This window comes from Megalops cyprinoides, chromosome 4 (assembly GCF_013368585.1).
Source record: "Megalops cyprinoides isolate fMegCyp1 chromosome 4, fMegCyp1.pri, whole genome shotgun sequence".
Lineage (NCBI taxonomy): Eukaryota > Metazoa > Chordata > Actinopteri > Elopiformes > Megalopidae > Megalops > Megalops cyprinoides.
In genome coordinates, this window is record NC_050586.1 from 16320263 (window position 1) to 16344334 (window position 24072).

General features: G+C 42.4%; 2 protein-coding genes across 3 annotated transcripts; one reads left to right on the forward strand and one right to left on the reverse strand.

Annotated features, from left to right (window-relative positions):
- Nucleotides 1-1722: 1722 nt before the first annotated feature.
- Nucleotides 1723-13518, reverse strand: svopa (SV2 related protein a). The gene is made up of 16 exons (XM_036526968.1): nucleotides 13306-13518; nucleotides 10398-10558; nucleotides 9569-9654; nucleotides 9304-9402; nucleotides 9137-9208; nucleotides 8573-8697; nucleotides 5496-5559; nucleotides 4945-5070; nucleotides 4499-4627; nucleotides 4179-4252; nucleotides 3851-3927; nucleotides 3490-3594; nucleotides 3229-3340; nucleotides 2753-2834; nucleotides 2266-2355; nucleotides 1723-1961 (listed from the first exon to the last, which is right to left on the reverse strand). The coding sequence occupies exons 1-16, from the start codon at nucleotides 13338-13340 to the stop codon at nucleotides 1752-1754; spliced, it is 1647 nt and encodes a 548-aa protein (XP_036382861.1). The 5' UTR covers nucleotides 13341-13518; the 3' UTR covers nucleotides 1723-1751.
- A 3716-nt stretch (nucleotides 13519-17234) lies between these two features.
- LOC118776714 (ubiquitin carboxyl-terminal hydrolase 30-like) lies at nucleotides 17235-23979 on the forward strand. 2 transcript variants are annotated; one of them, XM_036527224.1, is made up of 14 exons: nucleotides 17235-17338; nucleotides 18179-18217; nucleotides 18306-18415; nucleotides 18557-18739; nucleotides 18829-18932; nucleotides 19180-19278; nucleotides 19549-19594; nucleotides 19687-19781; nucleotides 19905-19964; nucleotides 20279-20365; nucleotides 20726-20806; nucleotides 21348-21570; nucleotides 21754-21862; nucleotides 22173-23979. In XM_036527224.1, the coding sequence occupies exons 1-14, from the start codon at nucleotides 17268-17270 to the stop codon at nucleotides 22414-22416; spliced, it is 1551 nt and encodes a 516-aa protein (XP_036383117.1). In that variant the 5' UTR covers nucleotides 17235-17267; the 3' UTR covers nucleotides 22417-23979. The 2 variants fall into 2 exon arrangements, with proteins under 2 accessions (XP_036383117.1, XP_036383118.1); XM_036527225.1 differs by lacking the exon at nucleotides 18179-18217.
- The last annotated feature ends 93 nt before the right edge of the window (nucleotides 23980-24072 follow it).

The window sequence follows — 24072 nt, forward strand, 5'->3', positions numbered from 1 at the left end:
TATGCTTTCAACAGCATTAATATAGATTACAACAGTATTTGATAGTTTAATGAGCACTTTCAGCAAATCTTTGAAGAGAAATCATTTTATATAATTGAAATAGATTTATTTTTAATAAATAGATTTTATTTTTATGATGTCATGAATGCACATACATCTGATAACATGAATATTAATTAACTTTAAATGTCATGAACCGTTCCCATAACGTTAATTTCAAATAGAACATGTGTTGCGTAATTACACTAATATAAGTATAATAATAACTATAACTATGCTAATAAAGTAAAACTTTTTTCTGGAAGCTATGTGTAGAAATTTATAGAGAAATATGCCATATCACAAAGTGCTAAAGAGCAATAAATAATTTTACACTACACCATTGGATATTCATTTTCTTTCCTTTTTGAAACATAATTTATTGTTGTATCATACACATTTACATCAAGTGCATTGGCAAGAATTTGTGTGCAGACACTTAATGCGGCACTAAATTGCAAAGGCAGGCATGTAGGAGACAGCTTGAACGACAAGTGCAGGGTTTTCCACATCACCGTGTTTGACTCATTACTCGCAAAGGGGACAAAGCCCTCCTGGGAAAAAAAAAAAAACAAAGACGACAACCAAACACCCCAGCTAGTGGTATACTTCAAAACAAAAATTGTCTTGTGTGTGTGAATGAAAAGCCGTCCCATCTACTTTATGGTGTGCGTGCCTTCAGTGCTGAGCTGGTGTAAATGAGTTCGGAACAGCATGATATGTAGTGTCCACTCATTTGGGATGTGCCCTGACTAACAGTGTGATCATGTCTGCTAGTAATTACTGGTCACCTCTAGTGCAGCTGCTGTACAGGACTGAAGTGTGGCCCACAGTGCTCTCACAGAAGTGGGAATACGATCAAGTAAAATACAGCCAGCTTGTTTCAAAATGTTTCCTTACAGCCTAGAGAAATGTTGTGTGGCTCTGGTTGCCCTCTGATGTTAGAATAAAAGATTCTTCACACTACATTTCACAAAGACATGCACAAATGCTGTCATCCGAGCGTGATAAAGATGACTGTTAATTACTCCCTGGATAAAGGGCGGTATCCAAAACCAGCACTACAGTTTTGATATTTGTGTCATCTTATAATTGGTTTGTAGAAAGGCCCAAAACCTGTTTGCTCAAAGTGCTTTATGCTTTTCAGCAATGCGACTTTGGACAAACCGGCCAACACTGCCTAATGTGTGTTGTTTTCAGCGAAGCTGAACACATTGTGTCTCAGGATGACTGCCTGCACTTCCCTCCATTTCTCCCTAACGGGAGGAACACTTGTTATAAGGGTCCCCGACTTGGGTAAGGAAACGGGTCCAACAAGTACAGAAATACTCATGATAGAGCAAATCAGGGCTGCCTGTCTCTCTGTTTGACATTCTGAGAGCCCTCAGCATGTCACTCAGAGTCTGGCGTACATCCCTCAGCTCAGTACCCTGCCACTCCCTCTTCCCCAAGTTGCCCCCTTCTGGACACCCAGGGCCTCAGCGCATGTGACCAGGGCATGACTCTTTGACGGACTGGCAAAAATCATGACAGCAATGGTAGTGAGCAATGATTCAAATCCCCCCCAGTGCCTATGTACAGACACGGGGTGCCACCACTGGAGGGACGGGTAAGGGCTTGGACCTCTTGCTCCTCTCTGAATCCCCCCCCCCCCCCCCACCCCCACCCCAACTAAGTCCTGTCTGTTCTGATACCCCGTCCCGCCCCACTCCTCAGTCCTGGGATCCGGAACTGGAGTGCGGGATGCCCCCGGGGCTGCGGGCGGCCCGTCCCATCATCTCCTGGCCCCACTCGCGGTGGCTGGAGTCTTGCAAGCCCCGCCCCGTGGTCTCAATGGGCAGTGCGCAGGAGGCGATGGCTGCCAGCAAGCAGCAGCAGCAGTACACTGACAGGGTCAGATACACCGAGGACTCCAGCATCACCTGGAGAGACAAGCACCTCAAATATGACTCTGCAGCGGGGCACCAGTATGTACACATAGTGTGGGCGTAAATATGTTAACAATATATTAACAATTGTGACAGTATTTTGCTAAGCATACCTAAATGGCTAAATTAGCTGTGTGGACAGAACTGCCCCGGGGTCTTTCCTTCCTGCAGAAGGAATCCAGCAACTTAACTTTGCCAGATTGCCAGAGCAAGTTGAAGCGTAACCGCTTGTTTTTGACCATTGTACGGTATTTTCATAAAATCTGCAGTATGAGTGAATGAGTCACATGATCTGTACCTGTGCAACAAAGGGGGTGATGAGAGCACCAACTCTTGCCATTCCACTGCTGGTCCCCAGCCCTAGCGCTCTGTTTGCTGTAGGGTACACCTAAAGAATCAAAAAAGCATGAGCCTGGATGGCACTTCAATCATTTTAAGTGGAGGGGACATCAGGTCAATTCTGTCATTTATATAAACATAGTTTTAAACAATGGTTAATAAGTAAACATGCAAGAGGAAAAAAGTCCTTTTAAAATTTGCAACATTGGGCTGAACCAAAAAGCTTAAAGGTTGAAATGTAGTATAATCTTTAACTGGTCTTACCCTTGTAAATAGATAAGGGTATACCAATCACAGACTTGAAAGCCAAGTGTAGAGACTGTGTTTAATAATGTTAGATATAAAAACTGATTATGACCATCAATTCGAGGTCACAGTGAGGCAATAGCAGTTATTTTTATAGAACAGTAAATGAAAGACACAAAGTTCAATGTCCCATGTCTCACCTCAGGAGTGTAGACATAAGCTGCCTGGAATCCTCCAGCAATGAAGGCCCTGGCGATGAATATCAAGACCATGAGGGATGTCCTGTAGAGAAGGAATATTTGCCCCATTACGACCATTGTCTTTCCAAGAAAGGATAATTCCATTTTTAAATGATTGGGGTCCTGAAGTTATTAGGGTTGCCTTTATATTTGCAATTGATTCACAGATACCAGTAACATATGGAATTGATTTAGACAAGTTTATTGACTGTCTATCTAAATGACCTCAGTAATGCAACATTAAAGATGGAGTAAAAACCTGCAGATTTAGGAACTGTATCCAGAGCCAGAATGGCAAAATATTCAAATCTGTATTATACCCTTCAGTTTCAAAATGGTGTGGCCTGTCATGATTTTACATTCGCATTATTGTTGCTTCAGTGCTGAAATGTGCTGCTGGTTGTCTTGCTCTTTTTGAGGGGGTCTTTGAGGCTCACCTTCCCACACATGCATACAGTGGCACGATGCAGAGGGAAAACACTAGGAAACACAGGGCCATGGTCTTCCTCCTACCCAGCCGGTCAATCGCCCAAAGTGTCACCAGCAAGCCTGGTGTAATAGAAGCACCCATCCCCACCCAACTCTGTCATCTCAACAGAACATCAGAAACCATGACCCATGAGATAGTGATTTGCCATGCAAAAGGTGAATTGGACTGGGAAGGACGAGAAACCAGTCAGTCAGCAATTGGAGGTCACCTGGGAATTCAGACAGAGTGGTCCACAGCAGGTCCTTGTAATCATCAGATGTCAGGTAATAACACTCCAGGTTGCACCTGTCCTCCACTTGCCCTCTCTTGGACACTAGAGGGAGACAGAACACCCAGTCAGAGCATAGAGACTGTCCTCTTGACTTAAAACTTTAGGCAGGGGGCATTTCAGTCATCTTAGTGACATCTCAGCCAGGCAGTTTTAAAAAAAATCTATCTAAGGCTGTAAATGTTTGACAGCATATCTGTCAGCAGGAAAGAAGAGAAAAGAAGGAAGGTGGGAGAAAAAGTTGGCAGCCTCTCCTCAGCACTGAAGGCCACGAGGGGGGCAGAAGAGCAGTGGCACTCACCCCCGCATTCACCCTCTGACTGGAACAGCTCTGTGGTCAGCAGAACCAGGCCGTAATACGAGAAGGCGTTGGAGAACCTGTGACGGACAGACACAGAGCACAGTGCTCATTTCCTGCACTGTATTCCCTGAGATTGTGGGATTTAAACACATTCTTCGGCCTTTGATTACACGATTCAGAAAAGATTCAGAACACCTGGAATGAGGTTCCATGAGAACTGGAGCTGAAATGCCATGTCATCGGTTTACAGTTCAGGGCCCTGTGGCATTAATCTATGCCTAGTAAAACATCCGCGCCCACTTTAAATCTCCTGGTTTTGTGCGCTCACCAGATGAACCACAGAAGAACAGTAGTCCAGCGAAAGTGCGGCGAGAAGAGGTCCGTGATTTTCCCACGATCCTCCTGACACACAAACACGCATAGGGATACAAGTGTCAGACCACAGCCCAAGGTTTCACAAAGTCACGGTGTCCCTCAGAAAGCCTAGTAATAATAGCCTAGTAAGTCATTTTTCTCTCAGCATTATTCAACGGCGGCAATATATGCAGAATTTATTAACAATGGGCTTTTTAATATTTGCAGTGCCAGCAGACACAAGCACACAACTGTCACACTCTGACACACACAATAAGACTGGTGCATACGTGCCTGTCTGGCAGCGATGAGTTTCCCCAGCGGCATGGGTGCCCCGTTCTCCACAGCAATGCGCTTGAGGGTGGCTAGAGCCTTAGTCTGGTTCCCTGTCAGTACATCGTAGCGGGCACTCTCCGGAAGCCACTGTTCAAAACAGGACACACACATTGCCTGTTGGAGCAATATATCTCAGTATTCCTTTGTGGGTACTTTCCCACTGAAGTGAATGGAGTGAGGGTCTACTCAGAGTAACTTATGTACATTTGTCACCTAGTGAATGCTTGCAGAAACGGGTGTGAGGTTTTAAGTTATCTGTAGGCGTCACTCTTTTCCTGTGTAGAGTGTGGCTGAGTCAAGCAAAAACAAATCCCATTGAACAGATACCTTACACTGTGTCAAAATCTCTATAACTCCTAGCTGTATCTGACATGCATGGCCACACCTGTGGTGGCAGTACTTACGAAACAGAGGATTGCAAAGATGAGAAGGGGAATGGTGGAGAGGGCCAGCAGCCAGCGCCAGCCCAGGGTTGGCATCACCAGGATGGCCAGCAGGACCTCAAACACTGTGCCCAGTGCCCAGAATATCTGTGGGTGCAAAGCAATGGAGATAGGACAGAGGGAGGGTTGGGTCATGGATTTTTATTACATTGAAACACTAGACAGGTCATGCCACATGCTGCAACCCTGGAAACTGCCCTTGGTCCCTCCAAGCACAGGATCATATTATTGAATAAGCTGATTAACTGACTCAATCAATGAATGGTTTGAGTGACAGCTAACTCATGCATAATATCCTTTACAGAGCCACAGTGAGAGCTGGAACTTTAAATCTTTATTATATAATGATAATATATAATAATATATAATTATATAATAATAATTTTCATAATGTGTTTGTTTTGATTTTGTCAGTGGTGTTTGCTAACGTGGATATATTTTTTCTTGTAGTGCTATTTATTCTAGGGAAAGGAAAATTATGGGAGATGAAAGAATACTCTCCGAGAACATACCTCTATCAGCAGGATGCAGGTGGCTCTGGATCTCATGGGGAGGAACTCAGCATATAGCGTTACACTGGAAGAGACATATCCCACAATGCATCAGTCAGGTATGATGGTCTTCCTGTCTGAAACAACAACACAGCTAGCACACACAGGGGCATGGACATGGACTGCATGTCCCATTGGAGGGCTTGTTATCAATCCCTGACCATTGGTGTCAAAAGTAAACACTTGATACTTGCCTCCTAGGAGCCTGTGTTATCCAACTATAGATCTGTGTGGACTATGTTGCTTGACTCATATCTGCTGTCCCTCCTATGGGAGCATTTTGTGGTGCTCACCAGCTCCCGTATGACTGGCTAGCCTTTCATGTAGTGTGCTCCCAAGGTTGACCTGCTCTAACTTGATATCTAAGTTTTTTGGATGGGGTGGTGCAGCTTAAATTTGGATGTCTAACACCATGCAGCTGTGCCTTTTTCTTTTTATCCCACACCTGCTGCTTAAGTCATTGATCATGGACTTGCTCGCCTCCCAAGCAGAGCCATGAGAAGTGACTGTTTCCACACACGAGACTTTGAATCGGTCACGACTATTGGAATCTCATGGATAGTGAACTTACGAGGAGTGTGTTGCTAAGGCAAATACACAGCATGATTTTACTGCCAACAAAGGCACATAAATCAATTAATAAAAAGCACCAAGTTAGCGCTTTCACTGTTGTTCGCCATAACCTCATTGTTCTACTACTGCTGATTTCTGGTAATGTACATTTACATCCTGGGCAACCTAGTACCTCTGCCATTTCTAACACTGCCTCAGACACTAATGAGCTATCCTTCTATGATTTTTTTGCTCATGTAAAAACTTTTCTGCAACGTTTTCTGCACATTAACACCAGAAGCTTATTTCCAACATTGTTCAGACCTGGTTAAGGAAAAGTATCTCTAACTCTGATTTTATCTTACAAATATTTATCTGCTGTTTACAGTGACATAATTTTGTTTTCAATGACATGGTCATTGTTTTTTTGGTTGTGTCCAGAACAGATGGCCCATTAAGGGATCTGGATCTGGAGAATCCAGATCTACTGTTCATCCCGACCAAGCTCTCTCCTCTTCAAGAGCTCTCAGTTACTGTTGACGGCACCACAGTAACTTCCTCTACATCTGCGAAGAGCCTGGGTGTCACCCTCGACAACAGGCTGGACTTCAACGACTACCTCTTGCAGACAACACGCTCCTGTTGATTCTTTCTCTTCAACATCAGCAGGATTCGCCATTTTCTGACCACCTACTCCACCCAGCTGCTTGTCCAGGCCACCGTGCTCTCCCGCCTGGACTACTGCAATGCCCTCCTTGCAGGCCTCCCAGCCTGCACCATTCAGCAGCTGCAGCTCATCTAAAACGTAGCTGCTAGGCTGATCTACAATTTCCCAAAGTTCTCCCGTGTCACCCCTTTACTGAGGTCCCTCCACTGGTTCCCGGTCGCAGCCAGGATCCGCTTCAAAACCTTGACCCTCACCTTTTCTGCTGCAAAAAAGACCACCCCGACCTACCTCCAGGACCTCATCCTACCCTACGCACCCGCTCAACAACTTCGCTCTGCTCCGGACGCCTCACTCCTCCCACCCACAGGACGAAAGGCCCACACTCTTCTCAACGATAACTCTATCCACCTAACAACTGCCCTTGTCCATTAACTTTGATGATGTAATAGTTACTGAGTCATATGGCTAATCTTTTAAAAAGCCACCTTTATTAAATCTGGAATTTTATTTAAATCAACCATGCCTCCCTCCTCCCCAACAGTTTAAATGCTATTCCTCCTCACTCTAAATCCACAGTTCTTTTCCCATTGCATTGTTTCTCCATTCCGCCAGTTACTGGGGCAGAGGCATTAAAAGAACTCCTCTCACTCCTCTCACCCCAAAAAACCTGCTGGATCTGATGGCCTTCATCCATTCTATTTGAAAGTTGCAGCTCTTATCTCTCATTCAATCATTTAATCATTCAATTCATTCAAATTCCCAGGGCATGGAAGGCAGTACTGTCCGTCCTTTATTTAATAGAGGTGACTAAGGTGACCACAAAAGTTGTAGGCCTATTTCCACCTTGCCTTATGTATCTAAGTTGCTTGACAAAATTGTGTGGTCACTTCATACAAATACCTACATATCTTTCTCTCTTCACATCAAAAATCTTCAGGGCAAAATTAAATGTAGGCTGGAATTTTTTGTACACAAACCTCTTTCACCCTTTCTGCCAAGCTGACCCTGGTACAGATGAGTTTTCTTCTGCATACTAGACAATGGGGACATCATCTACAGGACTATATGTAAGGAAGACCTAGATAGTCTAGCTGTCCTTTGTCACTCCGCCATCACATTTGCCAACAATGCCCCTTACAAGACATACCACTGCACCCTGCACTCCTCCACTGACTGGCCATCGCTACACACAGACATAAAATCCACTGGACCATTCTCATCTATAACTCTACATTAGATCTCACTCCCCCATACCTGACAAATCTACCACAAATGTGTCCCCCAGTTTACAGCACTAGATCAAGCAGTTACATTCAGTTAAAAACCCTCAAAGTTAACTCTTCACTTGGGCCTTTCTGATTTCAGGTTGCTGCAGTCAGATACTGGAACGAGCTGCAAAAGTCACTTTTATCTCTGCCTCTGCTTTTAAAAACAAAATCACGGAGTTACTGACATACTCATATACCTGTTAATCTTCATTGTGCTGATGCTTGATGTGTCTCTTGATTGTCCTTTGTAGTCCTGTGTTTTAATCTCTTGTTTTCTATGTGTTTTCTAATGTCTGACTTTGTTGTATGTTGGGCTTCTTGGCCTGGCCGTTATTGTAAATGAGAATTTGCTCTCAACTTGCCTGGTTAAAGATCAGATAAATAAAATAAAACAAAATAAAATTACTACTACTCAATACAGGCAACCCCTTTTACTTGGTGAGACAGGAAATAAGTGCCTATATGGAAATATGCTTATAACAGTTAATGTAATGTTACAATTGTTGTCTTCTTCACAGTACTTTCATGCATTGGGATGAGGTCACTCTTACGACTGTGGGGCTCCTCCGATGCCGAATCCCACAAGGGCACGGAGGAAGAGGATCCAGCCATACACTGGGGCGAAAGCACTCAGGAGACCATAGAACATGGTCCACAGCACACTCATCTTTAGGCCCTGTTGACCACAATCATAAGCACACACTGTGACAAACACTCAGGATCATAATAACCCTCACATAGGTCCCTAAACTGGTCACAACTACAGACACACATATCCATTCCTGCCCCACAAACACGACCCCACAGTGACTATCTCCCGTACAGTCAGCACCAGCTGCACACATTGCAACCATCCTTCATCACTCACAATCACACTCTGAATCTCCCACACAACTGTACAGACACAAATACTATGTTCCTTCCTTGAGCACAACTAAAACCACCCTTGGATGTTACCACTCTGTTGCTCTTGAACTGGACACACTAAACAGCAATGGACAGCATATAAATATAAAATAATGTTTTATTCTGACCATATGTTCTTCATCTAGGAAAATCTTCTCTTTGTCATGGAACACATTCCCAGAAACTTAAGAGTAAATGCAAAGACTCACTGTTTTCCGGCCGTATTTGTCAGACAGGTTCCCCCAGAGTGAGGAGCTGATCATCATCCCGATGAACACCACCTGCGGGTGACATAGCCACAGGTGGGACATCACAGCGACAGTGGTCATGCCAGCCAGAGCGGAGGTGGCATTGTTAAGAAAGGGGAGCACATTACCGATGTGAGCAGGGCCTCCTCCCAGCTAGGTAATCTCCACTCGCAGTGCAGCTGGGGGCCCAGTATACTGAGGATCATCATCTCCATGGCATCGGCCATCTAAACACAGTGAGAGAGCACGCTCAGGACAGCAAACGTGTGAGAAGTGAGATAGTTTCAAGATAAGCTTAAAATTGCTGATGCCACTTTGGTCTGCATGTTGATTTGGTTCTTTGGTTATTGACATATGTAACAGATTTGCATTCTTTCGGTGGCAGATTCTTACCCAGGAGAGGCCAGTGAGAATGGAGAGTTTCCACTGGAATTTCCCAAAACCAATGGCCTCCACTGCATCTTCCACCATGAAGGTGTCTGAGAAGAGACAGAGAGAGCACTATCATTGCAGACAGTCTATGACATGATTGCTCACTTCCTTTTTACCATGTAAATCAGCAGATTTGAATTATATGTATTTAATTTAAGTGTGAATTTAGCTTACTAAAAACAGTTCTGGTAAAAAGCTGATTCCAAATTAATGACTTTAAACCATGAACTCACATCCTGGGCCTCCTCATACACCTGTGAGCCTAGCAGGGTTTGTTTTATTTGGAGAGGTTTGAATCCAGGGAGGAAATGCATAACACCTATACTGCAAAGCTGTAATGCTGTCTGATCCCCTTGCAGGACTCTTTCCACATTGTGAAATGTGATGCAGAGCACCAAGGATCAAAGCTGACCAGATATAAAAAACAAAGGAACCTCCACTCCAGCTTGCTACACCCTAACACTTAGCTCTGAATCATTCATTCCTGAACCCTGAGGACAAGAAGAGAGACCCTATCCCCTTTCACATCTCTCTCTATGGCATACTTGACATGTAACATAATGACTTACATGTATGTAACTATATATTTCCTACATATTTCCAGGACTTTATTTCAACGAGCTTTTGCAAGGGGTTGGCAAATGTTTTTTTTTCCCCTCCACTTCAGTCTTAAATGGAATTCCCTCTGGACATAGAAAACTGCAAAGGGAAATGTGAGAATCTGAATTGATCTATTGACCTATTTTTTGATGGGTGGAACAGGTGGACACCTAAATGGGGGAATTTGTACCATCAGTGGGGTTTGCAAACTCCCGGGGCACCGCAGCACCATCGCCCAACTCTACCGACTCCAGGTCTGTCCGCACGCCCTCGATCTGGATCTCGTGCTCCCTGAAGCCTCCATCATCCTCAGAACGCGTGCTCTCACCCGTGCGACGGAACTTGACCACCCTGCAGAGGAGCAAAATCGACACTTGTTGGTCCAGCAGCTCCTCGCCAACAGGTCTGTTTCGATATCCAACCACGTTAAAAAGTCATCTGTTGTTTGGTTCTGAAGGATTCAAGTTGGAATTAAAATTGCTATTCAGACATTTAATAACTACACATCCAAGAAAATACAGCAGATTTGGCATTGACTACACCCTTTGAGGTGCCCCCTACCCAAGGGAAAACTCCTTTATTCATTCACTGGAAAGCCTGCCTTGCATAAATAGCTTTGGGGGATTGGTTATTGTGAAAACTGAGCCGAACTGGTTGAGGGAGAGAGGCTGTTGCCTAGGTGATATGTGAGCTTCCCGCCTGTGTCATTGCTGTGTGCCATAAATTGGTTGCAGAATGTCTCAGTGCAAAAAATGTGTCAGGAGAATGGAAGAAAACCTAGTGCTGGAAGTCACCCTTCACAAACTTGCCCACTATGGAAATGCGTGATAAACTGATTATGGTACACATGCTGCCAAGAGCAAGTCCATCACAAATCCATCATCTACATATGAATGAATTAACTATTATATAAATAATACATAAGCATTTAATATCTAATTGAGTTGGCAGTGTCCATTTCCCTGAGGAAACAAAAAAAAACCGTTTGAGTGAACTTGGAATCTAAGACTCCATATCAGCAGTCAGTGATGTCCTAATAACTATAATCAGAGTTTTCACCAGCGGCATGCTGAACACAGCTGATCACCCACACACAGAACAGTGTAATTAACCAAAAACCATATTTACTTTCCTTCCTTGTGATGCAGTATTCTGTGAACCCAGTTAAAATGCCTTTTCCTGGGCTTATCAAGATGAATGGATTAAACAGAACCCCCCATATTAATTTGCAAGGAGTGATATGACTGTACAAACCAGCATTTCTCCCCTTGGAAAAAGCTGCCAGTTACTATAACGCCAAGATTGGTGATGATCTCTCTCCCATTATGTGTGCAAATGTAACATGTATTCCTGAATGTCAGGCTGTCTATGTGCTTGGACCCAGGAGTAAACAAGCAAACACGACAACATGTCAACTACCGTGGAGCCATCTTCTCTGCTCTGGAGCCACTTTCCCTTGCAGAGCACTGCAGAATCTAGCCAGGCCCTGTTGGGGCGGAAAATGACTTTGAGCTGATGCCGAGGAAATGCGCTGAATATTTTAAGCGTGGGGAGTTGCGAACGTGGTCATCGTTTTGCCTCATCTCTGATTCTAGTGTGTTTGAGAGGGTGACCGGGCTGAATGCCAAGTCACTGCATTACAGCAAGGCAACAACAGCACTAATTGCAGAGCTTCGAATCTACACGCATGCATGGTGAGAATCTCCAGGCTTGTGGTCCATCTCCTGCCCTAGTTATAAACAGCAGGACTGCCTGACCAAAACTGGCTAAACGTTTCACATCAGAAGTCAAACCAGTGATTCTGCATTCGTTTAGCTTGATTATCCTTGAAATACACATACTGTAGCAGCTGTGTCGCCACATAGGTCCTGACTTTCATAGCTTCCCGCACGCCACAGTGGTAATCCTGTTATTAAATTCACTTCATAGCTGTAAACATCTTGGAATTCCTGCTTCAAAGGATGGAGCAAAATAAGTAAATGTGTAACAGTGCTTGAGCTCTGAGTTTGTTTACTTCCACTAAGAGATTTTGAATAGCTGTGAGGCTGACTGCGGTTCATAAGTAGGTTGATGAACCCCGTTAGAGTAAATTACAGCTGCTCTCAAAGAAGGGGTCCTGTTTCAGCTCTGAGGGCATGAGGGTCACAGTTCATTGCTGCTAGTCACTTTATTTCCGGTTGACATTTTATGTTGGCCATTAGAATATGAATTGCATATCTTGTTTATATAGTATATTTGCCAGAAATAGCATTTTTTCATTTTTCATTTTTCAGCACTACTACATATATGCAGGATTGTCATTAAATATTTTTCAAAATAATATCGATACTGTGGTAGAGGTACTAGAGGTAACAGGAGAATTATGCTCGTCATCTAAAAATCGATGGAAATACTGCCTTACAATAGGTGAAAGATAATTTATCAATGATAGCTGCTCGGTGATCATTGAATTTACCACTGTATTGCGTGCCGAATATGAATACATCCACGCGGGCCTGTTAAACACACAGGTAACCTTGTCTGACAAACAACTGCCCAGGAATTTGGACAGTTAATTCCTTACGAAAACAGAGTCACAGAGTTAAAGTTACTGCGTCCGTTTTTCCACAAAATAACGCACTTTGAAAGAGTGTGACAGGACACTACAACGTATGATTTCCTGCCACAAACAAACACACAGCTAACCCACCTCAAATTCGATGGGCTTATGTCACGAGAGAAAAGGTGTACAACTCACTGTCGCTGTCTATTATATGGGTGTGACGTAAGACGTCGGGTTAAATTTGTCAATGATATTTAACGTGGTTTTTCAAAATGAAAAAAAAAACGATGTCTTTCAGGCAACGGCAAAAACGTTACAATTATTCACATAAACGTTCAGATTATACAAGCAAACCCTTTCTACATAAAATGTCTCAACGAACATAAAACGTAACGTGCGTACATTGCCATTACACAAAACAAAGGTGCCAGATAGCATGAGCAAAGCAAAGGCAGTCTTTGTAGGTAAGCAGACTGTTTGATAATAGGGCCCGGTCAGGGATGAATGCAAAAATTAACAGTCTGCTTTAGTTGCCTTTTAAAGCCTTAATACTTACGGGAGTTGTCTCAGCTGGAACAAATCATCGTCCATTGTGGTGCTGTTTCTCGGGTTCCCCAAAGCTTTGTTTCATTGCCGTTACATTGTTATGAAAACGAGCTAAGATTTCAGCACTACGGGCTTGCGGAGAGCGACTTGTTCTGATTATCAATGGTGATCGAGCCGAAGGAGGGGCGGTGTTACAATTTTTGCTTCCCGTGTCGTATCGATGGTGATACCAGGTTGGCGTGCTCGTGCACAGTGAAGGGTAAACATGTTTGCAGATACATGATGGAAAGATGCATTAAACTATGTCAAGAATGACATCACAGCGTTGGCCTTGCTATTAAGGCTTCAATTTTGGTATTTTTGTTCACGAATTCAACGAACAACACTTCTTTGAAACAAACATTTTATAAACATTAAAATTAAAACCACATTTATAAACAATGCTGGATTTCTGGATTAATTTATTTTTATCCTCTGCGCACAAATTTCGTCATTAAATAATATTGAAGCACAGGGGACGAAATGGATACCAAACCAAAACCATACAAAAACAGCAACAGTGGAAATCCCTCTCAGTTGCTGACATTATCTAATAATCTCACACTATCAAATGCAGATCAGAGGCTGTCAGTAATACCAGACGTTCCCGGAGTAAAAGCAGAGTTCGAGGAATAATGCTAATCTCATTCTAATACGTTTATTTAAATCTACTGCACACATGTCCACGTTGAAAAACTTTGCCTTTGCAATAATACATACAACGTATTGTTAACATATTTTAGAGTCACAGGCACAGGAATTACTGGTCTAAACAGGTTTTTCAATGTGTCAGACGGTCCTAAATGGGTGCCAGATTGTTTCAGCCACATCCCTTGCTTCTTTTACCAGGTACATGCAAAACAAAAGCCATTCAACTCTGATTAAGCTTCTCAGTGCGTGGATAAATTAGATAAGACAGATCTAGACACACACACACACACACACAGACACAAATCTCCTTGTAAGCTCTGATGAATATCCTTTCACGTACTACAGGTTTTGAAAAAGCACACACCATACCTGCAGGCAGGCACAACTTGCACACATTTCCTTTGGAGTTTTATTATCCTTTAAAAATAATAATAAAAAACATACATGGAACCTCACACTTTCTTGTACTTTCTTTTCAAAATCAAATAAGAGTGCCTAATTTTGCCTGGCAAGCTCTATGTAAGACGTTGGCACCAAATGTTATCATGCTGAGTTGGGATTTAGTTGACTGAATTTAGCTGGTCAAAGCTAAGGAAATGACAAGTGATGACTTGCCTATTAGGACAGAGATCCAAGGTTCTCTGAATATGACACTGATTAAAATATGAGTAGATTCTGGTAATATGTAATCTATATTTACATGTAATGACCTAGACATGAATAGGGTACATGTTGAAACAAATTCATTCTTTTTAGGCTATTCCTGTCATTGTTTATGTATAGACTCATATTGTTAAGAAAGTGGAGAGGCTTGGGTGGCCAAAATTTCACACACAAAAAACTAGAGAACCTTTCTTACCACATCCATTAAATAAGGATGGTCATAAGCCTAGACATGACAATTACCCACAACACTGTGTGTATACGTCACAAATATTTACACAGAGATCATGGAGGCAACAACACTGTATGGGATGAACACAGGAGGGCCGCAGTGCAGGACGCACCCAAAGCACTGTTAGTGTAGCCAGAAAATGTCAAATTTAAGAGGCACTCTGATGCAAGGAATCAGGTTTGGAGAAGAAACAGTTGTCTGCAATGGTGCACGCATTGAAATTGAAATTAAGCTATTATAACTATGTAGCCCACTAAGGGCCGATAAACAAGGGTGAAAAGTAAGAGTTCAACCTGCAAAGGGCCCAATCCTATGGAGGGGTTGGGATCTATTTTACTATACAGACAATACCAAGAATTGTGCAATAGTTGTGTGTTGGCCCCATGTTCAGAAGGGCACCAAGTTCACTTGAAAGTGACTTATATCCTAGTACACTTTCAAAAGATTTTTTCTTTTTCAGTTTAGGTTTGTTTTCTTTCAGACATGGATAATTAAATAAAACTTGAACTGATAAATTAATTCAGGGTAAGTTTGTAAGGCACTCGCTGCTACATGCAGACAAGAATTATATTGGTTTCACACTGCAATTTTTCACCAATTCTCTGAAGAATGTACAGATGTATGGAGAGGACAGACACATAATGTGGTGTGGTCTAACTACACTAGTGCATGCTGAAGGATTGTTATTCCATGCACGTGTGGCTTCCCACTGTACTTTGCTGACAGTATGTTAAATTGTGTATACTATTTGTTGTACTTGAGCACTGTCTATAGCAATTGTCTCCAACCTTGGTCCTGGCGATCTAATATCCAATTTGTTTTCCATATCATAACAAAGCACTTGCCCCTGGAGGAGTGGAGCTGCTGTTTACCATTGAGATAATTAACTCAGAAACTGCAGTGATTGATGTATCAATGGTATATAGGTGTTGTGATTAAAATGCTCTGTAAGTGTGTTTTGTTTGTCCATTTTGTAGACACAAAATGCTTGTCAGCATTATTCCTAATGGCGGGGGAATGAACATATATAAAATATTTCACAACAAAAAATTAATAAAAAAATGGTTTTAATTGAATATTGAGGCCAATTCATGAAATTAGTGATTACAACTCTTCTTAAAAAGAACATTTCAATCCCAGCACCTGAATACCATTCAGACACATTACCCTAGTTCTCCAATGAGAAGTACAAGCCACAAGTTAAATTGTGGTGGTTAACAAGTGCCCCCATCCTCCATACAAGAGTGATTTAGGGTGAAACGGAAAATATAGTGGGAGATTGATCTTTGGGACAAGGACTAGAGACCACACTAGTTTATACTCTGTACAGTATATTGTATTGTGTTGCTTTTTCTGTCAGAATAATTTCCCTTTGGAAACTGTAAATGTATTCACTTGTCGTCTGCTGAATCACACTGGTGTTTTCTCAGTTTGAACTGTGTGCAAGGCACTGTTGCTTCAGTTACATCTCTGGATCATAGTCCCATTCCTGTATTTAACTAATTCAGCAGTATGTTTACGGTGTTCAATGATAATCTAAATTTTGTTCGTTTGTGTTCTGTCCATTGTTCATTGTAGCTATCTAGATACATGTTCATATTGGTGGCTTTTACCCATATAAATTAACAACATACCTTAATTTCTTCTATTTGGTGGATAGTGCACAAAACCTAGATTTGGAGCTAACATTAGTGATGACTGATTTGTGATGAAGTGTCTAGATCTTGTTCCAGCAGGCCACTAATGCACATTCTTGGGCTCAGAAATGTGTGCGGTTTTAAGCCCAAAAACCTTGCACACAGTTGTTTCTCTTCCTCAACGTTTCTCTTGCACTCAAACATCACAGCTTATTTCACCTTTGTATTAAAAGGTGGAACTAAAAGCATGTGTATACACAGATTCTGACTGGATGTCAGTACCCTGGTTCTGTAAATCAGTCATTGTAATGCTGGGCCCACATACACAGTTGTTGCTTCATTTATGTGTTTTTTCTTCTTTGTATTTTATTTTTAATTCTGCATGGAATACAAGAACTTTGGGTAAATTTGTTGGTTGTGAGTTAATATCAATACTTGGAATGGTAGGACTATTTTGTAAATATTTATGTACTGACATACCATACATAAATTATCTGTAGTCTACCTGTGAGTGTTTGCATACTGAAGGCATTTTCAAAATGGATATCAGTTTGAAAGATTTTTTGCACCGTTTTTGTCATAGATTGAGAAAACTTTGATGCCTTAAAAGCAACCTCCTGTTTTCAATGGTCAATGACGTAACGTTTTGCGCTCACATTTACTATCCCGTATAGAAACAAGGATATCCGTTTGCGTTCCGTTCTCCCCACCCGAAGTCCACAGTGCACCTCGGTTTTTACGCCGGTGAGGATGCCGTGGTGCAGACCCGAAGCTACAGACAAGCTTGTTCGGGACTTCATAAGAACTGGATCCACCGTCAGGTTAGGACTTGACTTCTGCAGAACAAATGTTTTTCAGAAAAGTATCGTTAAATGATTTGAGGTGTGCTAGCTGGCGATGTCAGGTAGAGAAAGGCGGCTAGCGAGCTTGCTAGCTTATCATGTTCTGGTACTGCGTAGCTAGATAGCCAAAGACGCAGGATCGAGCGGTATTGCTATCTTAGGTACAACAATCCAAATTGAGGAAGTGAAATGACCGTGGAAGTTCGATAGAATATGTCGATCAACTCCATCTCTGTAACTAGGTAGATAGCTGGTTGGGTATAATGCCATAAGGATGTCTGTTGTAAACAAATGCTTTTTTTAAGTAAGAAATGACAGATAGCTAGCCGGGTAGTTAGCTACTTAGACAGTTTTCGTATGGTGGTCACTGGAGAGTTAATTAGCAATGCACAAGGCATGCCTTAACAGTAGTTAGCAACACATTTTGGTATCTTGCAAGTAGACGTTGTTGGCAAACAATATTCGTTGTAAGAGGTCAACATTGGTCAACACTGTTGCTAAATGGTAAGATAGCTATCTAGCTATAGCCACAATTCACATTAAGCATGGTAAGACAGAGGTTTACCCAGCAACTTCACATGGCTTTGCGTTATTTATTTAGTGATGACGACAGATAGTACGAGGACTACTGTCTAAAACTACTACAACTAATAGTTTGGGCTTTTTATTGTAGTATTGTTATTTATATTAATAACAGTAGAAGCAGTAGTAGTATTACAACTATAACTTATTTACCGCATGCATTACATTTTTTCCAATGACTGCTGGGTTGTGGTGTTTGTTTTGATGCTTTGCACTTCTTTTGCTAAAAAATGGCAGCAATAAGGAACAAACCTTCTGCACCCAGAACTGCTCCAGGTAAAATAAATGTGAGTGATGCTGATATCAGTGCTTGCTCACTCTAAGCCTGTTTTAAACTAATCAGTCACACTATAATTTCTTTAAGGAACAAGATGATGAAAAATTGGGCTGTCGTTGGCGGTATAGCTGCTGCCGTGGCAGCTGGAGTTTATGTCTTATGGGGCCCGATTACTGAGAGGAAGAAGCGAAAGAAAGGTACGAAAGCCCTTGTTTTGGAATGGTACCAATGCTTACACAACTGAGTGAATGCAAGGTCAATGTCCTGTCAGTGGTAAACATCAAGGGTCCAAGGCTGGAATCATATTCACAGTGTGCATTAAAATGTGTTTTCTGAAGGTATGGTGCCCGGTCTGTTGAATTTGGGCAACACCTGCTTCATGAACTCCTTACTCCAGGGCTTGGCAGCATGCCCCTCCTTCATTGGATGGCTTGAGGAGTTCACGGGCCAGAGGGACATGGCTCATAACGAGTTCGACAAGGAGCCCAAGCTGTCCAAGACACTCCTGCAGCTTCTGAAGGGTAGGCCTGACCCAAGGCAGCTGTGCCCTCGAATTCAGTCTCTCCTTCATCTGCATCAACTGACAAGATTTCCTCTTGTCCGTCTGCAGCTCTGTCCAGCCATGACCCTGGGGAGGATGATGTCCTCGATGCAGGGTGTCTTCTGGATGCCCTCAGGCTCCACAGGTGGCAGATCAGCTCCTTTGAGGAGCAGGTGGGCACTGTAGTGTATACACTTCCACTTTGGTGTCACTGTTCTGGTCTTCATGGAGTATCCTGAGTGTTGCAGACATGAGAGTGGCTTTGTCATGATATTTATCTGGTATGCTTTTTTTGCATGGTACTCAAACAGTTTGTTCACCCTTCTCTCAGAGCGGTTTCAGATTACAGATCATTGCTTCCATCCTTCATGCTGTGTCTTTGAGCATACTAACTGTTACTCTGATCTCGATTCTCCTCAGGATGCCCATGAGCTCTTCCATGTCCTCACATCCTCTTTAGAGGAGGAGCGGGATCGCCTGCCCAGAGTCACCCATCTGTTTGACATGCAGTCCCTGGAGGTAATGTGCCTTCACTCTGCATAACCCATCATTTACATAGAGGAGAATTGTATGATTTTCCCATAACTTCAGCCTCTCCAGAGTGAGCCAAAATGGTGCTCTTGACAAGTTTATCAGGTCATTAAGGGCTGACATGACTGATTCCTGCAAAACCTCTGAAACCAGGGCCTTTGGGTGGTCCATGACCCATGATCCTTCACATATGAATGAATCTTTATGGTCTGTTTTTCTTTTAAATGTGTTAATCTGTTGCTTTTGTTTGGTGAACAGAGTCCCCCAGAGTCCAGTGAGAAGAACATGAGCTGCAGAAGTCGAGGTAAGGTTGTGCTAGTGTCAGAGAAGTGGGAACTTCCTGCATATATGGGGAAATTAGCAAAAGACAATAACAAGTGAAATGTTCTCCATCAGGCCCTCTGCACCCTATATCGAGTCCATGGAAGACCCAGCACCCTTTCCATGGGCGATTGACAAGTAATATGGTATGCAAGCGCTGTGAGCAACAGGTGACTGGATGTTTATATTTTCTTTTTTTTATACATACAACAAAATATACTGGAGATACAACATTGAGAGTGACTTACGTGTATTATAAGCTGTGTTGCATTTTTTTTTTTTTTTTTTTGCAGAGTCCAGTGCGTTATGATTCATTTGACAGCCTATCACTCTCCATCCCCTCGGCACCATGGGTAAGTGCGAGGAGGGACAGAAAATGCAATGCAATCACGTATGCATCTCTACATAGATTCATGCAGGTGCTGGGTACAACTTGTTACAGAAAACCTGTTGCAGTGACCCAGATTGTTCTTTATTTCATTGCAATCCCTTTATGGTTCTAACCTGGGAACGTAACATTAGTGTTTGGAGGAGTGCAAGGAATACACATAGCAGTATGAATATGCTCCTGATAATGATGTTTTGTCAACAGTTTTGTTTCGTGTACTGTGATTTCACAAACCACTGCTCCCCAGTGCTGACTGCTCATAGAGTCTTTTTCTTTCAGGGCCGACCTGTTACTCTAGACCATTGTCTCCAGCATTTCATCTCCTCTGAAACCATCAAGGAAGTGGAGTGTGAGAACTGTACAAAGGTAGACTGGAAATATGACTGTGTTCCTCCCTTTAGGGCTTTGCCTGTGATTTGGCTAAATATGTAATCCTGATGTTTGGGAGAGTCATTGTGCAGTATGTCATCCTCAGATTAACAATTTATTGATCTGTGAATTCACTGAATTGTGATAAGCTACTGTTAATAGAATATAACAGTGATGCTATTTAGTATTGGCATTTAAATTGAAATGTCTAAATAACATCAACCCTCTAGCATAAACTCTGTTAATTGAGCAACTGAACAATTTCATTGATTTATTATTAACATCCTGGCCTGCTTATTGGAGATGTGTGATCAGGCAAGTGTTTCATTGCTGATTTGTTTTGGTGGTCCTTGTCAGATCCAGGCAGGAAACACGTTGAATGGGCAGGTTGTAGAAAGCCAGAGGACAACTTTCATCAAACAGCTTAAACTGGGAAAGGTAAGGACCTGCTTTTGCCTTTTATATTAAATTTGTGTTTCATAGTGGTTTTTTATGACCCAGTTGTGAATCTGCACATTTTTGTGACGTGCTTCAAGTTTCCCAGGAAAATGGATGTGGCAAGGGTATACTTCCCAGCAGGCATCTTCATAATCCACCATTTCTCTGTATTGCTGCTGTTGAGATTTCAAACTTCTGAAATACTGAAATAGACACTACTACTGAAATAGACACTGGTGTCACGTGTAACAACCAGCATTTCAATTATTAGTGAAATGGATTTCAATTTCAGGAAAGACTCTCCTGTGGCACTCACTAAATTGGTACAATAAAAAACACAACTAGATGAAATAATTCCAGAATATGAGGAGTAAGTAATTATTGCATGTTAATTTCTGACTGGGTTTGTCTGTGTTCTGCCATAGCAGAGGCTGAGGCAGTAGGAAATGAAATGCTCTGTCTCTGAAGTGCTTTTGTCAGAGCCATTGCACAGAATACCAGTCATACCTTGTCTCTCTCTCTCTCTCTCACCCCCCCACAGCTCCCTCAGTGCCTCTGTATCCACCTACAGAGGCTCACCTGGTCCAATGAGGGGACCCCCATCAAGAGACAGGAACACGTCCAGTTCACGGAATACCTGTCCATGGACTACTACAAGCACTGTGTCTCGAGTCAAGGGTCCCAGGAGCTCGTTTGGCCACCCAAGGCCGTTCGAGTGGACAGCAAGGCTGACAGTCGGGATAAAAAGCCTTCCAACGGCACAGGTTTGTCATCGTCAACCCGACTCTTCCCCGCTTTAGCTTTAGAAAGATAAGAACCAAACACGGCTTTGTTTTCAGTAGAATGACAAATACAAAGGTGCCAATGGATTTGTCTGGACATGCTCTACTTTAAATGAACATTTCATACAAGCACTAAAAATCAGGCGATGCGTTGTGTATTTACAGATACAGAACACTGTAACAACAACAAGCCGCTGTCAAATGGAGCCTGCCCTACTGTCTTTTTCCACTCTCCTGCACTAAGCCCTCAGTTTTCCTTAAACCATGACTTCAGGTAGGAATTGTGCGCAAGTATTTCTTCTTATATTAGACACACAGATCCATCCACCAAATGAATGTTAATACAGATTTACCAACTGATTGTATGTATGTCAGAGAAAGAAAATGGATCTGAGTTTGTATGAACTGTAAAATAAGCATTTAGCATGTTTACATGGGGATGTTTGAAGATCCCATTAGTGTCATTAACAATGTTAATTATAACATAGATAACATACATTTTGGGTTTTTGAGGAAAATTTCTTAGTGCACTTTATGAACTTCAGCTGAACTCTGGTATGTCTGACTGGCCCTTCCCTTCACAGTTCCTCAACATATCTCTTCCGGCTGACTGCCATTCTGGTGCACCATGGGGACATGCACTCCGGACACTTTGTCACATACCGCCGCTGCCCTCCCTCACCACGAGGTCCTTCCCCTTTCAGCACCCAGTGGCTGTGGGTGTCCGACGACTCTGTGCGTAGGGCCAGCCTGCAGGAGGCACTGTCGTCTAACGCCTACCTGCTCTTTTATGAGAGGGTGCGGCGTCCCAGCTTCAAGCCGGAGTAGGGCGGGGGGCAGAGCGGGACCAGGGTAGCCTTCCGCCAGCATGTGTGCCACACAAACTTTCCTCAGACTCTTCCTGCACTGTGTAGTCCTCCAGTCATACCGTGCCCTACTTGGTGTTTATCGTTGACCACCACAATGGGGAGGAGAGCAGAGGCATTTTTCCTTCCGCATCATGATGTCAGGGCACTGACTGATTTGGGTTCCTCTTGTTGTCTGTCCCCATTTCTTCCTCCCCTAACCCCTGAGGTGAGAGGACTTGTGAGTTAGTCTGCCTGTGCTATAAGAGGTCAAAGTAAGGTCTCCAGCATAGCATAAGGTACCAGGGCAGGATGGGAGCAGAGTGGTGGGGCCCATGGAAGGCACACAGCATTCAGTAACCAGAATGGGTCGAATGACTGCCAGTCACCAGTAAGAAGTGAGTAAGTAAGTACTTCAGCAGAGGCAACAGAAGTTGGGTACGTACATAGCTTGGGTGTGCTTGTTCATTCTTCTGACTCAGAGACTACAGATAATTGGAAATGTGTAAGCAGATACAATGAGAAATGGTTTGGAACAAAGTACCTCTTTTCTTGTTTTTCTCCTTTTTTATCCATAATCCAGATCACTGTTTTATGGAACCTTATTTATATTCTAGTGGTAGGGGCCTGTTCCTGTTTCGTGTGCTTTTCCTATCCAGTGAAAAAAGGATAATAAATTACAACCTGTTTATAAGAAATTTAACTTATTTGGATTAAAACTGGACAACTGACCTCAACATTAATGGATACATAAATGGATCTCTAAATTATTTGAACATTCTTTACAGTATATTTAATCATATTTTCTAATAGCAAGGATAGTGCAGTACACCGCACTGGAGTCAGCCACTTGAATGCACATGGGTTAGGTGTCACCATGGATTTTACACAGTTGAGCCAGAACTGTTAGAACATAGAGACTAATGTATTTCAGACACTATAGTCATACAATGGACTCATTTCTCCTCCCAAAGAAAAGAAAGTGTTGTCGTGATTGTTTCTAAAAATGAGGCCAGAGCCTTTCACTCTGAAAGAATTCCTTTCTGCCTTTAGTGGTATGTCAAAGAGGTAATGCATACGCTTCTTCTCCATCTTTGCCTGGTGAACAAGTATTGTAATTCCTCCATGATTGTTCTTTATACTGTATAGGAAGTGGTCAACCTTTTCTTTATGTATTCTTCAGCTACCTGTGTTTTGTGATAATGATCATAATTGTATTTGTTTGGTAAAAAATGTTATGTTAAAAGATTTTATTTATTTGTACAAACAGAATGTGAATGGACTCAAACTACCATGTATGAGAAGTCTGAAGCCAATCCTTGATTGAGTTTTTTCATCAGTTTCAGCCCGAGTGGTGACTGTAGTTGAATTTGCCAAAATGTGTGAAGTAAGTTGCTGTAGGACAGAACGAAAATCAACTCCCTGCTAATTAGTGTTTTGCTCAGTATGTATCCTAGTACTGAATGTAGAGGAAAAATACTGCCCACTATTTTCACTTTACCAGTATTACTCAAAAACAAGAAACTGTCCTGCATATAATTGTACTGCAAGCCAATTGCACTACTGTGTTTTTAATATATATTTCTTGTGATCTGTCATGATGCCAGATGTATTTTGACATTTGTTTTCATAGATCAGT